Source organism: Cyclopterus lumpus, chromosome 1 (assembly GCF_009769545.1).
Source record: "Cyclopterus lumpus isolate fCycLum1 chromosome 1, fCycLum1.pri, whole genome shotgun sequence".
In the NCBI taxonomy this organism is placed as follows: Eukaryota; Metazoa; Chordata; class Actinopteri; order Perciformes; family Cyclopteridae; genus Cyclopterus; species Cyclopterus lumpus.
Genome location: NC_046966.1, coordinates 9,994,738 through 10,010,244, shown reverse-complemented (window position 1 = coordinate 10,010,244; position 15,507 = coordinate 9,994,738). Strand labels below are relative to the sequence as shown.

At 40.7% G+C, this 15,507-nt stretch overlaps 1 protein-coding gene across 4 annotated transcripts in view; it reads left to right on the top strand.

The window, feature by feature from the left end:
• gcgrb (glucagon receptor b) overlaps nt 1–14,813 on the top strand; it is a 41,644-nt gene extending 26,831 nt beyond the window's left edge. For 2 of the 4 annotated variants that reach the window (XM_034542233.1, XM_034542249.1), the window contains 13 exons: nt 3,008–3,138; nt 3,251–3,347; nt 3,464–3,571; nt 6,132–6,220; nt 6,577–6,683; nt 7,336–7,492; nt 8,123–8,282; nt 10,155–10,215; nt 10,414–10,483; nt 12,182–12,270; nt 12,362–12,506; nt 13,184–13,225; nt 13,527–14,813. In XM_034542233.1, coding sequence (XP_034398124.1) covers nt 3,085–3,138; nt 3,251–3,347; nt 3,464–3,571; nt 6,132–6,220; nt 6,577–6,683; nt 7,336–7,492; nt 8,123–8,282; nt 10,155–10,215; nt 10,414–10,483; nt 12,182–12,270; nt 12,362–12,506; nt 13,184–13,225; nt 13,527–13,949 — 1,602 coding nt within the window. In that variant the 5' untranslated portion in view covers nt 3,008–3,084 and the 3' untranslated portion in view covers nt 13,950–14,813. Of the gene's footprint in view, nt 1–2,505; nt 3,139–3,250; nt 3,348–3,463; nt 3,572–6,131; nt 6,221–6,576; nt 6,684–7,335; nt 7,493–8,122; nt 8,283–10,154; nt 10,216–10,413; nt 10,484–12,181; nt 12,271–12,361; nt 12,507–13,183; nt 13,226–13,526 lie in introns of those variants that run through there. The other 2 variants (XM_034542241.1, XM_034542259.1) reach the window with 2 other exon arrangements.
• Nucleotides 14,814–15,507: the final 694 nt, after the last annotated feature.

Sequence of the window (15,507 nt, the reverse complement as noted above, 5' to 3'; positions counted from 1 at the left end):
TTCATCAAGCAAGTTCGATCTTTTTTTCACTCACAGAAAAACAAGATACAAAGACAACTAACTGTATTTATAAATGTCCCCTAAAAAGCAACAAGAAGCAGCTCCTGCCAAATCTATGGAAGAGGATTTAATTACCTGAGGTGCTACTACCCTGGAAACAGAGACTCACACAGGCTGGAAAATCTATTAGGACATCCTCATTCCACAGCATGCTGGAGTGTGCGTGTGTGTGTGTGTGTGTGTGTGTGAGTGTGCGAGTATGTGTGTGTGTGTGTGTGTGTGTGTGCGTGTAACATAAAACCTGCCTAAGAGGTCGATAAGGCTTATCAGGTCGAGACAGTCCTCTGATTATCCGATGTCTTTTTCTCAGTGTTGTGGTTAACTAAAAACAGACACACAGATGCCATGCCAGCAGCACACGTGTTCACACACGCACACACACACCCACACACTCAAACACACAAACACAGAAATGCACACTAGCGCTCATATGCGAATTGCTTGAGAGTCAAGCAATTCTTTATTCATGTGACTGTGCATACGAGGGAGGTTAGGAGATGAAATTACATGAACCGCAAATTACTAAGTTCCTATTTAACCCAAAAATACTGGATGAAAAAAATACCAGATTTATAATGTATTTGTTTATTCAAAAAGCTGCATACTTCATTTATTATGACAGTTAACAGTTATTAAAAATAGCAGGGTTCTTTAAGAACAACTAATACTAAATAGAAACCTAAAGGACGAAACAGACTCATTAATGTTGAAGGTCTTGTGTCTTCTTTATATGTTCTTTGTCTTTTAACATCTGGGGACCATGTTGGAAATATGTGCTTTCACTTGTTAGATGTTTGCTTTAACATGTTATCCATTAGACATGTTATCCACTAGATGTTTGCTTTAACGTGTTATCCATTAGATGTTTGCTTTAACGTGTTATCCATTAGATGTTTGCTTTAACGTATTAGATGTTTGCTTTAACGTGTTATCCATTAGATGTTTGCTTTAACGTGTTATCCATTAGATGTTTGCTTTAACGTATTAGATGTTTGCTTTAACGTGTTATCCATTAGATGTTTGCTTTAACGTGTTATCCATTAGATGTTTGCTTTAACGTGTTATCCATTAGATGTTTGCTTTAACATGTTATCCATTAGACATGTTATCCATTAGATGTTTGCTTTAACATGTTATCCATTAGACATGTTATCCATTAGATGTTTGCTTTAACATGTTATCCATTAGACATGTTATCCATTAGATGTTTGCTTTAACGTGTTATCCATTAGATGTTTGCTTTAACGTGTTATCCATTAGATGTTTGCTTTAACATGTTATCCATTAGACATGTTATCCATTAGATGTTTGCTTTAACATGTTATCCATTAGACATGTTATCCATTAGATGTTTGCTTTAACATGTTATCCATTAGACATGTTATCCATTAGATGTTTGCTTTAACGTGTTATCCATTAGATGTTTGCTTTAACGTGTTATCCATTAGATGTTTGCTTTAACATGTTATCCATTAGACATGTTATCCATTAGATGTTTGCTTTAACATGTTATCCATTAGACATGTTATCCATTAGATGTTTGCTTTAACGTGTTATCCATTAGATGTTTGCTTTAACATGTTATCCATTAGATGTTTGCTTTAACGTGTTATCCATTAGATTTGTTTGTGCCTGTATCTGATGAGCCATTAATATAATTTATTAATGCATCTACATAGCCAGATTCTTGTAATAGCAGCTCTATTTCCACATGTTTCCTCATGAGAACGGCTGGAAGGATAACAGTGCTGATATTGTCAGCGAATCAAACTAAAAGACCAAAGCCAACAATGTGGCCGTCAGTCTCCGAATACTTTCCGACATCTCCAGCCTGTCTGTGGCTCCCAGCACCAAGCCCATTAGTTCCTGCTGTTATTTATTTGTTCAGTGTCTGTAATTTTCTTACACAACAAGGCACTGTAGGTTTTGCCAAATTTATTAGTGACTAATCTGTGAATTAATACATTGTGCACCAGACACAGATGCCATGAGAATCCGCCTGCAGGAGCATGACGTGTATGTCCTTCTGCTTCGGGCTTTGCTGCTCAGTCGATAACAGCTGCATGTGATCGTAGAGAGGAAAGTTATTACTGTAACAACACGAGGTACGTTGCAGCGAGGACAAACAGCCGCAGCTCATGTGTTGTTGTTTGCTCTGTAGCCCTTTTGAAATGAAGGTGCTAATCGTTGTGCTGTGATAACACAACAGGCTTTTGACATTTGGTTAAAGATCTCTTTCAGGTACAGCCACGGTCAGAAACACACACGGCCCGATGCATCATCATCATCATCATCATCATCATCATCATCATCATCAGATGCACTTAACAGAAGCATGGAGACTGGAACAGAGTGGAATTTGAAACGTTTTAGCCAAAAATGTTTCCATGGTCAAGGTGTTTTTTGCAGAAACGTTTCAGATTTCGTTTTGTTCTCCAACTTCGTTGGTGAAGACGGTCAACCGGCTCCACAGGAAATGCACCGGCCTTCAAAACCGACCCGCAGATGAAACCGTTTTAGCTATTTGTTAGGATTTGATGTTGTGGCCTTCATTCGACAGGTATTCTTAATAATGAAACGGGATACATGGGACTGTAGGCACAAACAAACATTTGTCAATCTCTGTTCTTCCTGAAGGCACCATCTTCGTCCAATCGCATTATTGATTGGTGCTTTTGTGTGGCAATTTTGCAGTAAATTATTTGAGAAAAGAACCACGGTTGTACAATTTGAACAAGAGATGGACCTATGCACAATGCACTGTTTGTATAAATGACAATGTTGGTTTTTCAATGCTGTGAAAACTCTGTGAAATCAAATTCTGCTGAGTTAAGGAAAACCAGGAGCTTTTAATAACTCAAGCGTCTCTGTTAATTCGACCAATTGGCTAAATGACCCCCAGCACACACACACACTAACAAGATTTTACCCATTGTGTGTGAGAAAGGGTCGGGGCCGCCTCATGTGTCGGGCCTCCTCTGTGTTCTGGTCCCCACCGACCCCCACCCTTCCAGCGTCAGTGGGATGTCCCAGGTGTGTCTCCTCTTGGCCTTGCTTATGCTCTGCAGCTGCACAAAGGTACATCTCTCTCTCCCTCTCTCTCTCTCTTTTGCACACACTCACACACAGAATGAGATGTGTCTTTGATTGGCAGCTGTTACTCAAGCTCACATGAGGCGTCCTCCTGTAGGTCTCCTCTATTAACTCCCTGGAGCTCGTGAAGGAGCAGTGGAGCAGCTACAAAAACCAGTGCCTGAACTACCACAACGCCACGCCCCCCACAACAGGTGAGCCCTTCTCCCCCAGCTGGAGTGTGTGTCTTACAGAGATGCATTCAGGAGAATGAAGCCTCACCTACTAAGGTAAGCCAAGAGCCATTTCACAGATCTGCTCTCCACTGCAGGGCTGGTGTGTAATAGGACCTTTGACCTGTACGCCTGCTGGCCTGATGGACTCCCGGGAACCACTGTCAATGTATCCTGCCCATGGTTCCTGCCATGGTACCGTAAAGGTATCAGTGCTCAGATAAAGGACATTGTTGTGCAGGGGTTGCAGTACAAAGTGGGAAAGAGTGCAAATACATGGAGTGCATTTAAGTAAAAATCTGTAGTTTTACAAGCTGTGTGAAGAAACTCCTCCTTTCAAACTCGAGCTGCTCTTCAACACACCTTCATGAGAACTAGAGAGTTTTTAGCGTGTACTATAGTCCTCGTCCCACTCATTGATTTATGAGGTCAGAACATCCGAGAAATGCAAGAATACAGCGCTCATCCAGATACATGATGTGTAACTTCAGAGAAAGAGTGAAATGAGTATGTTCTTGGTATTCAGCGGGATGAAAAAAAAGCAGCAATGTGTTGGATGAAAGCTTTGTTAAATAGGGTGTACAATAGTTTGAAGCATTAGTGTTGTGTGGAGGCCACATATACAGTCAGATATCACTCTACTATCTACTGGAAAGTGGTTTTAAGACTTCACGCTGTGTCTCCAGGGCCAGCGAACATCCCGTGGAGCTTTCTGAGAACGTTTTCGCTTGGAGGGCAGGCTTTTGTGTCAGACACATAACAGCGTTTACTCATAGCAGCTCATGTGGAATGAGTTATTTCTTCTTGTGCAGGTGGTTTAGAGCCAGGGAAAAGGTGTGAAAGTGATCTATCTCCTGCAGCCGGGCAGGGGCTCCTCTTTGTTCTTCTTTTTTTCTGTTTTGTATCATCGTGAAGTAAATATGTTTTGGATTTGTCGGACAAAATAAAACATTTGGAGATGTCACCTTGGGATCTGTGATGGACATTTTTCAATATTTAATACGGTTCTGCAGACAAAATGTGTAAGAAACTAGGCATAAAGAAACATTTAATTTAGATGAGAAGGGGGATTTCTGGAAGTACTTACAGCTGAGGAGTAGCATGGGGTCTGGGTTTGGATTGAAAAGAGAAGAGGAAGAAGAGAAGAAGATTCAGGAGTTCCTAAGTGCTTCCTGTACCCTACACTCTGCCTCAATATTCTATCGTAAAATGTCAAACATTCAAGCTGGAATGTGCGAAGGCCTGAGACTAGTATGGCAAAAATATCTAAACATTGAGATTAAGGAAGATGTATGGCGAGAAATAATATCAAAAGTAGGCTGGGCTACAAGGGATGCAAGAAGCACGTTTACTCACTACAAAATTATACATAGATATTATTTTACACCTCTGAAACTGTATAAAATGGGCTTGATGCAGGATAATAAATGTTGGAAATGTAACATAGAAATGGGCACTTTTCTACACGCGTTGTGGGAGTGCTCCAATGTGTTGCCTTTTTGGAAGGTAGTACTGGAAATGTTAGAAGGGTGGCTCAAACGGCCTTTACCAGAATCCCCACAGCTGTGTTTATTAGGGGACACATCGATAGTGCCATCAGGCCTCACCAAGGCAGAGATCAGAATATCACTAACAGGTTTCATGGTGGCAGCGAGGCTTATCCTGCGAAACTGGAAGAGCCCACATACGCCCAGGCTCACAGACTGGCTCAAACTCATGACAGAGACGGCTGTATTTGAAAATATGATTGCCAGGGTAAAGAACATTTCAAGCCATACTGACCAAGCATGGAAACATCTAATGGCCTTTATAACAAATTAGAGTGGTCAAGTACTCGTGGACGGAATTTGGGTTATCAAGAAAAGGCAGGAATAAATGCAGGGCATGCAAATGTACATGTAAAAGATAATTAAAGGGGTCTCTGGGTGAGTGTAATGTTGTTGTTGTTGCTTTGTTTTTGTTTTGTTTTGGTGTTTTGTTTCTGTTTGGTTTGTTTGTCTGCTGTTTTGTTTTTATGGGTTTCTTTGTTGTTGTCGTGTTTCTGTTTTGTCTTTCTGTACTTTATTATTGTCTGACAAGTCTAATTGTGATATTTATGTTTAATGTTAATATATTTAAATGAACATAATTAAAAAAAAACTAAGTGAAAAACAAAACAAAAAAGCAACTAGGCATGTAACTTTGGCCCAATGACATCGAACAAAGGTCTCGTATTTAGATTTTGTGCGGTCAGTTTCAACTTCAAAACAATGAAAGAAAAGAATTAAACAAAAGCGTTCTTGCTCACAGTTAGGTGGGAAGATTGAAACCTGGTATCTGCATAGTAAACATGAAACCACAACCAGTTAGCTTGCTAAGCACAAAGACTGGAAATGTGCTCTGTTCAAAGCTAATAAAGTAGGAGGACCTCTAAAGCGCAGTTATTATAAGGTGTATAAACGTCAAGTTGTAGTTTTACGTGGTGTCAGGCTATGTCATGTCCAAAAGCAGTTGATTGGCAACCCGTGGAGAGTCCAGGAAGTTGTATGCCTATGGGTTCAATAATATGAGAAATTATGTGTTATTTGTGACCTTTAGAGCTGCTGGCAGGATTTGTATTTTACTTAATGTTTGGAAGGCGAAGAATGAACCGTAATGATTATCAAGATAATGTCACAAAGTATTTATTGCCCTACAAACCAAATATTGTGTGGGGATATATCGACTTTTGAACTGTTCGGGGGTACACATGTCATTCTAATGTAAAATATCTCTCTGTGTGAACAGTTCAGCAGGGTCTGGTCTACAGATTCTGCAATGAAGAGGGCCACTGGGCGCAAAAGAATACCAGCGAATGTGAGGACGACCCTGGTGAGGTGTGTGTACACAGTACAGTGTGTGTGTGTGTGTGTGTGTGTGTGTGTGTGTGCCAAGCCTGCCTTATGTTATCATTATGTGAAGCTACTGGACTGGCAGATGGTGAGACGATAATGATAATGTGACTATGAATGTCTTGACACTTTTACTTGTCTTGAGCTGAAATCAGCATCTGAAAATCCCCATCTGTTCAAATTCTCTTGAGCACCCTTTTTTAAAACATATTTTGTGACAAATCTAATCTGCAGTAGTTGTGTTAGTGTGTGGAGGTGGAGGTGGACAGATCGGTGGGTGGTGGGTGTATGAGGGCAATGCATGGAAGCATCTGACTCTGTCTCTCCTCTTGGCTCTGCAGCAGCAGTATGGCCGCATCCTCAGTCAGTTACGGGTCATGTATACAGTGGGCTACTCACTCTCCCTGGGAGCTCTGCTACTGGCCCTGGGAATCCTCATCACCTTCAGGTACGACCTGTACGACGGGGAGGAAACAAAGGAGTGAGGATGAAATAGGGAGAGGAATAAAAAGAAGGAAAGGAATTAATCAATGAAGGGGGTAAAAGTAAGAAAGTAAGAAAAGGGAAAGAGAACCAATAAAAGAAGATAGGAGGGCAGGAAGAAAGGGAACGGAGAAAGATGGGAATATAGAGGATGGCAAAGGGACCAAATACAAGAGAACAAAGCGCTGAATGAAGGAAAGTTAGCTTGAGTAGGGAAGACGGGAGGGTAGGATAAAAGAATGATTGAGACAAAAAAAGAAAGGAGGAATGGGAGGGAGCAAGGAAGGCAGGGAAGAAGAAATGAAGAATAAAGGAAACAAGGTGGTGAGAGAGAATTTAGAACAGACAGAACAAAGGAAGGGAAAAAGACACAATTAATAAAAGGTGGTAGAAAATGTGGGAAAAGTGAAAAATGAAACCAAAAAGGATACAAAGTAAGGAAAGAAGAGGGGAAGGAAAAAACAAAGAAGGAAGGAGCGAATCAAGAAGGAACGAATGTAAAGAACAAAAGATGACAACAAGTAGTAAAGCATTGGGTAATGGGAGTCATGTACCTGTGAATACAACATTTCAAAGTCAAAAGCCGTCTCACACACACTGTCACCCATGTGCCCCAGGAAGCTCCACTGTATGAGGAACAACATCCACATGAACCTGTTTGCCTCCTTCATCCTGAAAGCCGTGTCCATCCTGGTCAAAGACGCCCTGCTGTCCCTCACGCTGGACCCCCGGAGCAGCAATGACAGCCGGACACAAGCATGGGTCAACATACCGGTGAGAGCAACCACAGCACGTCAGCCTCATCTTCGTGTGCAGCTATTTAGCACGAGACAAATACATCACACTACTTCCTGCACTGTTCATGGAGCACGCCTTGTAAATACAAAATAGTTTAACTTCTTATAGTGCTTATTAGGAGAAAGAGCTATTCTTCTCCGGATCATATTTGATGATCTACCAGTAATTCATCTTCTGGGACAAATGTAATTTCCTAATAATACATCTTGTATCGGTTCATTAAGAAGACATCCAAACTTGTGAAACTGAAATATTTAATGCCGGTGAGGAAGAGAAAAATCTAGAAATGCCCACACATACTAATTTCTCCCAGTTCCACTCGCTCATTTATTGCTACATTTAATTTCCACTACGTCTTATGTTAAACGGAACAAATGGCATTGTGTCCGCATAAAGCACGAGCTAGAAATGTTGTGTGCATGTGATTTGCTGCTTCTGTGTGAGCAGAGCAGTTCATGTGAAAGACGGCAGTCCTGCTGTCGTGAGTCAGGAGCTGAGCATTGTATTGTGCTGCCTTTAAATACACAACTTGTGCACCATCGAAAAAGATGTCACCTTGGCTTATTGTGAGTACCCACACCACCCCCGTCCTGTGTCGTGTGTCAGGCTGTTACGTGGTGCCGTGGTGCCATGGTGATGATGCAGTACAGCGTGATGGCCAACAACTATTGGCTGCTGGTGGAGGGCATCTACCTGCACAGCCTGCTCGTCATCACCGTGTTCAGCGAGAGGAAGTACTTCTACATTTATCTGACCATTGGCTGGGGTGAGGTCATCACTCTTACACAGGGACTGATAGTGCTGCTCTGGTTATTAAAGACACCGGGTTTTTTGTTCCTTTTTTTTTCGATTGACAAATATTGGTCGGTTTAGCGAGAAGAGTGAACAGGATTTTGACCCCAAAGCAGAGAGGTCAGATTGATCAGTTGTAGCAGACAGTCTTCAGCAACAGGAAGTCAGTCGTGTACCAGAAAGGTTAACAGGTATGTGAATAGACAAATAAAAGAGCCGATCCTCATATATTTATACATTATCATAACAGACTGAAAGTGTACTTTTGAGTACATTTCAACATGTAAGTAGTTGTTAGTCTACCTCCTACTGATTACAATAATATATTATTTCAAAAATCCTCAGGACACAAAATAAAAAGACATCCGTATACCGCAGGCAGCTTTGGTTTATCATTTTGTTTTCTTTAAAACTCAATCCTCTTATTATCTCTAAGTACATAAATACTTTATGATGTCCATGTTAAGTTTTCAGCTCGCTATTCCGAGATGGTAATTTAATTATATCGTTATCTTGAGAATTCAAACATTGTTTTCCGCGGTTATGAAAGTCCTCCCCGAGCGGATATAACAAATAACTGTCTCGTTACATTATTGACTGGATTGTCCAATTGATGTGAGTATTTGCAGCCGACAGAGCAGATAATGTCGGAGGAAGTGACCGGCTCCTGAACAGATTAGATTTTGCTTCACATTTCAATATTTAGAGACCTTTGAGGTCTTCATCGTGTCAGAGAAGAATATAAATATTTGTCTTTGGATAACGAGATTTTAAACTCATCATCATAAATATCGCTAAATAATACGGTAAAACCATGTCGGCCTGATAACTTTTTACATACAGTTTTTTACGATTGAATATACACTAAAATCAAAAGTATTACACAATTATCCAAACCGTACAGTCAAGGAGCAAAACTCGGCCCAGATTTACACCACTATAAGCAATGTCTGCCTCACACTGTTTGCAAAACAATACACACAGTGACTTGCAAAACACTAAACACACTTCTATCCATTACACACAGAAGTATATCAAGGTGTCACTTCCTTGCAATTCCAAAGCGCTGAAAGACAAATTACCACACCTCTGTGCCAATTGATTAAACACAGCAGTCAGGTTTAAGCACAATGAAATGCAGCAGGTGAGTTCTATCTTCAACCAAGGAGGGTGATGCATGAAAACTGGGACATGTTTTTTTTGTGAATCTCCACGTTGACTAATTTGAGTATATAGAGAAAGGAAATGTATATTTTCATCAGTCTGCAGCATTGGTCTTGTGCGGTGTCTAAAGTATACTGTTCAAGTGTGTTTAGTGTTTTGCAAATCACTCTGTGTATTGTTTTGCAAAAAGTGTGAGCAGACATTGTGCTTATAGTGGTGCAAATGTGGGCGATGTTTTGCACTTTTTCTGTGTACTTTACTTCCACTACTCTAATCACTGAGAAGTAGAATTGCTAAAAGAGTTGTAGGTTTTCAACAGCAGTGTGTAACTGGTCCAAACCAAATTAAGTCATATGCAACGTGTGTGTTTCATATAGTAACACAATATGGTTTTGATAAATTAGTGTATAGTTTTTACAAGAGTGTTTCATTTTGCAAGGGATCTGAGGTGTTTTGCTAATTGGGTTTGTGGGTGTGTTAATTGTGTGTACTGTTTTGAAAAACAAAAGAAAACCATCAAAATCGTGCTTAAGCAATCGAGAAAAACTTGATTAATAAATAAAAAGCAAACTGTCACTTTTAGAGCACACATTAGTTGTGTGCTCTAAAAGATTAATCTCCGGCGAGCCTTTAGGTCTCACCGATTCTTTATCTGTTGATTTTCACATTTTGTCATTCTCAGGCGCGCCGCTCATATTCGTGTTGCCGTGGATCACGGTGAAATATCTGTATGAGAACGAGGAGTAAGTTGCTTTTCATAATAGTATTTTATAATATAGTAGCAACATCAAATGAAAGAACTGTAAGTTGTGAGAGTTGATGCTATAATGTATGTGATGACTCTTTGGAGACAGTGAACAGATCAGAAATACAATAATAAAAACAACAATAATTTACAATCTTAAATGTGCGTGCGTGCGTGTGTGTGTGTGTGTGTGTAGGTGCTGGGAGAGGAATATCAACATGGGATACTGGTGGATCATCCGTTCTCCTATCGTGTTTGCTTATCTGGTATAACTGTCTGAATCTGTTTGTCTCATATCCTCATATCCTCATATTCTCATATTCTCATATTCTCATATTCTCATATTCTCTGTCTGGCAGTTGAACAATGTGATGAAGGAAAGTCAAGTCGAGAGTGTGCTGGCATGTGATCGAGCTACTGATGCACACACACACACACACACACACACACACACACACACACAGCAGCTGACATTCACCGACTATGCTTGTGTTTGGGGGTATGATCTTCTTTGAAAGTATGTAGATCATGCAGAAGCTGGAAGGAGGTTTTGAGTAAAACATTTCTTCACTTAAGAATCACACCTCGTTTCCCAGCGTCTGCTCCTCTACATCTGTAACATAATAATCTCTCCTCACTGAGTACTTTAGATTTTGTCGACAGAAGGTCACTCTGAAGTTAAGTGCAGCTAATAACTACTTTATGGAGTAATAGTCATGACATAACTCTTTGTCAGGCTCTTACTGCAGAGCACTTTACAATAATATAACAATAACGTACTCAAAGTTTGAGTCCACGACAGTATTAAAATAACGACTGGCAGTTAACCTAAGTATTTAAAAAAAAATTTAATTCATTGATTAATTTACGAATAAAGAAGGAAAAAGTGATTTGGATTAAACACTCCTTTTTATTTTTTCTTGTACAGTATGGGTTTTATTTGTGTTGATAACTGTGGCTGAAGTCATTTGCACACGTTTGAAGCATTTTTTGTTTTGTTTTATTTAACAGTTAAGTCTAAGATTAAAGTCTAAAAAAAACAGAAATGAGTTTTTTCTGTTGTCCTATATTGTCAACCTTCTCACAACCTCTCCGATGTATCCTGTGACCTCGTGTTGGGGTAGAAATATAAACACAGATCACAGATAAAACTGGTAACGGCTTCTTTCTAGTGACCTCAGAAACTGAAATCAAATTTGAAGTATAGAAGACCTAAATTGGAAGATGAACACATGTAGCTAGACTATTGTAATACACACACACACACACACACACACACACACACACACACACACACACACACCCTCACACACAGAAATAAGTCGTGGAATCCCTCTTGTGTGTTTCCTGCCTCTCGTTCCCATAGAGACAAACACGATTATAGATGGACACACTTATGAGCACAAGTGTACAGTAACAGTAGCAACCTTTGTGACCTCATGCGGAAGCGTACGTGTGCTCACACACTCACGCTGTAATATTCTCAAATCCGTGTGTTTCCTGGACTGTGAAAGTCACACAGTTGGTTCTCTTTATCGTAATCTCTTAAATAGTTGCCGTATGGTTGTGTAACGATATGTGTCATCCTCCAACAATCCCAAACACAACCGATTCTCACACACACACACACACACACACACACACACACACATTCACACACACATTCACACACACATTCACACGACCACATCTGTCAGGACAACATACACACGTTACCAAATTTGGAGCGCTTATAACTTGAGTGCCGTAATAATTAATGCTCTCTGTCATTGGAGAGGGTCTGCACTAGATCACAGCGTGTGTGTGTGTGTGTGTGTGTGTGGACCGTTCAAATCCTTCAGAGCACAGAGAGGCTGGAGACATTTTCAGGCATCTCTGTCTCTCTCCTTCACGATTTGTTTTCTACAGAACATATTTTGCATATTTGTTGGTATCATTTTACTCCCCCTGTCTTCTTATTTCAGATTAACTTCTTCATATTCATACGAATTATCAAAATCCTGATGTCTAAACTCAGAGCTCATCAGATGAGATACACTGACTACAAGTTCAGGTGAGTGTGACCTGAATATGACCTCTTGACTGTGACCTGATGGAGGTGGTAAATGAGCAGTGGCTAACCTCTCTGGTTTCTTGTAATATAGATTAGCAAAGTCCACTCTGACTCTAATTCCTTTGCTCGGGATTCACGCCATCCTCTTCACCTTCGTCATCGATGAGTCCGTCCCTAAAGGCTCCATGCTGCGCCTCATTCGCCTCTTCTGTGACCTGCTGTTCAACTCTTTCCAGGTCAGAACTCAACTTCACACAAAAGATATTCATCTACAATACATAATTAACATTAACGCTGGGGTAGGCAACTTTGGAGAAACCAGTGAAAGTAAACAACATTTTATAAGTATCCAAACAAAACATCCCCAAAATCCCAGACCCTTCAGGCCTCTCTGCAAAGCCCCTCGCCACATAACCGTGTACTGTTGGCTATTGCTGGAGGACGGGTCCACAAGCACCCACATTGCACAAGCTCTCATGTTTTCCTCAGAATTGTGGGCATTTTTTTCTGAAATTGCACTCTTATTGTCTCATGAGAGATGAGGACAAACAACTGACTTCAAGGATTTTCCTTTTAATTAGAAAGGAAACAGCTACAATATGCAATAATCACATCAAATAAATTAAATAGTAGTTATATTTATTAATTCAAATGAAATACTCCATGAAAATGTATTTGCTCATATATAAACAAATGGATTCTGATTATTTTAGTTAATCAGAAACCTGCATTGTTAATAACATCCGTGGTTATTTGTGAGCAGCTCTTCTTCCCCACTAGATCAGTTGTAGACCTAAACTACATGTATCTTCACAGTGGGGCAGCAATATGATATAGCTCTTTCATGTGTTTTAGTGATATCAGGGTATGTGTTGATAATAGTTCAATGTTATAGCTCCTCCTTCTGTTTCAGGGCCTGCTGGTTGCCATTCTGTACTGCTTCGTCAACAAAGAGGTGAGACAGATGTGCTTTCATGTCAAGCACAACCGTAATTTAATCTCTGCTCTTGCAGCAGTTCCTTCCTTTCCCTTTTGTAGAGACGATAAATGAGACATTATTCATCATCAGTGTTTCTGTTTCCAGCCTTTATCGGCCCTCTCCATCTCTGAAAGCTCCACCTTTATTCTTTTGTCTACGAAGTGGGACAGACACAACACGTCTATCTATAATCTCCAAACTTTTAAATGTTTGGCAAGAGAGCGAGTCCATCTAATGAAGTGCTCTGTGTCGTATTTAATCAAAAATCATCCCTCAGGTGCAGTCAGAGATGCTGAAAAAGTGGAAGAGGTGGAAGCTGGGCAAGGACATCGATGAAGAGTACCGCCACACCCACAGCCACACGCCGCACATCAGGAGCGGCAGCATCGCCACCGGCAATCTACCCGATCTCCATGACAACACCGCCAGCGACCCTGGTGGTGACTCGCCTCGCCTCAACAAAGCTGACGGAGACCCCTCGTGCTCCGCCGCACCTGAGGAGAACCGCCGACTAGTTGTCTGCTACAGCAATGGGACGGGGAAAGGCGGTTCCGCCAAAAGCAGGCACACCCTGCAATTCTCTTTCCTGCCACACCGAGGCACCGGCACTCACGTGAGCACTGCCACGCAGGATGCGTGCCTGGAGGAGAGTGCGCGGTGCAGCGCATACCCTCTGGAAGGAGAGGAGACTAATGTCTGACGTGCTCTGAGGCCGAAAACTCTCACTGGCTGTGCTCATCGGTGTGTCAGATCAGTGGTTATCACGCTCCATGAAGACAGTGGGAAGAGAAACAGGAAGTAACCCACACAGATCAGGATGTTAAAAAAATTGAAAAGAAACTCTAGTGGTGTCTAGTGTGTCTAGTGTGTCTAGTGTGTCTAGGTGTGTGTGTGTGTGTGTGTGTGTGTGTGTGTGTGTGTGTGTGTGTGTGTGTGTGTGTGTGTGTGTGTGTGTGTGTGTGTGGAGGACTGCTATGTCGACACCAACCCTGCTCACACCCTTCCATCTGTTGGGTGTGTTGTATGGATGGTCTGTTGTGTCTGTTTGCAGCAATGGATGCTTTTGGTGCACTCCGAAAAACAAAACTTCTCAAAAGTGTCAACTCTATTTTATTTATTTCTTTGCATACATGAAACTGAATGTGGACTTAAGCGTGCATGACTCATGATGTCTTGTTCATCAGGATGAAGACTGAGGGACACACATGCTGAGGTAGACGATGCTATCCTCTTCAGAGAGTCTGTGATGTGTAAATTATTCTGGTTTTAAATGGACAAAGCCAAACAAGAAAATATTAATATATCATGATTTTACATAACAATCCACTTTTTCATGGCTTTCTTTGTATCTATAATTCTGTGTGGCTTCTTTCAACAGCTTCTCCTGACTGAATGTATGTGAACAATGGAGAAGCATTGGTGAAACAATATTTAAGTGTATATATGTAATTAGAAATACGCCAACAGCACCTGCATTTATCCATTAAGGAGACTTCAATTTAATTCTTGATTTGTCTTCTACTTGACACACATTTAGTCAATTGGATTAAAAGCAATTTGACAACTGTGATTTGTGGTGTTTCTCATAAGGTAAAGTTCCTCCAGGTCACCAATCATCGTCCTGCTCCAACCTGCTCCCATCATGTCCGTACAGACTCACATCGTTTCAGTCAGTATTCTGGAGGCGAACACAGAACAAGAAGAAGTCCTTTTATGTGCCAGTTAGGTTTTTAGTTTCATAATATGATGAGTGAATATGATCTGTTGAAAAGAGCACCACATTAACCACAGAGGAGACCCCTGATTATTTATTTTAGTTTTAGTTTTGCTTCTGCGGATCGCATCAGGGCTCATTGTTTCATGACTGAAAGACAAATGTGCCACACAGAAACACTTTTCTAATCTTGGAACAAAAAAATTGGCAAATGAACACTAATATTGGTGTTTTCAAACACGATTCAGTCCAGAAATGGGCTGGATTCAATTGTTGGTAGTTTTACAAATATGATTTTAGTCGCCGGAGAGCAAACAAGGGTTTTTACAAAGGTATTAATTACTGATAAACTTCTTGATCAAAGATTGTAAACAAATATTCAGTTTGATGTGTAAGAGAGAGCACTGTACTCTGTAAATATTGATAAAAGTGAATGGCGGTATTATGAAGACGGAGGGTGGAGGGACGTGTTGTTTTACTGTGTTTTTGCTTGCAGTCCAAGTGACTCAAAACATGACAAATTATCTTGAGAAAAGACACCAAA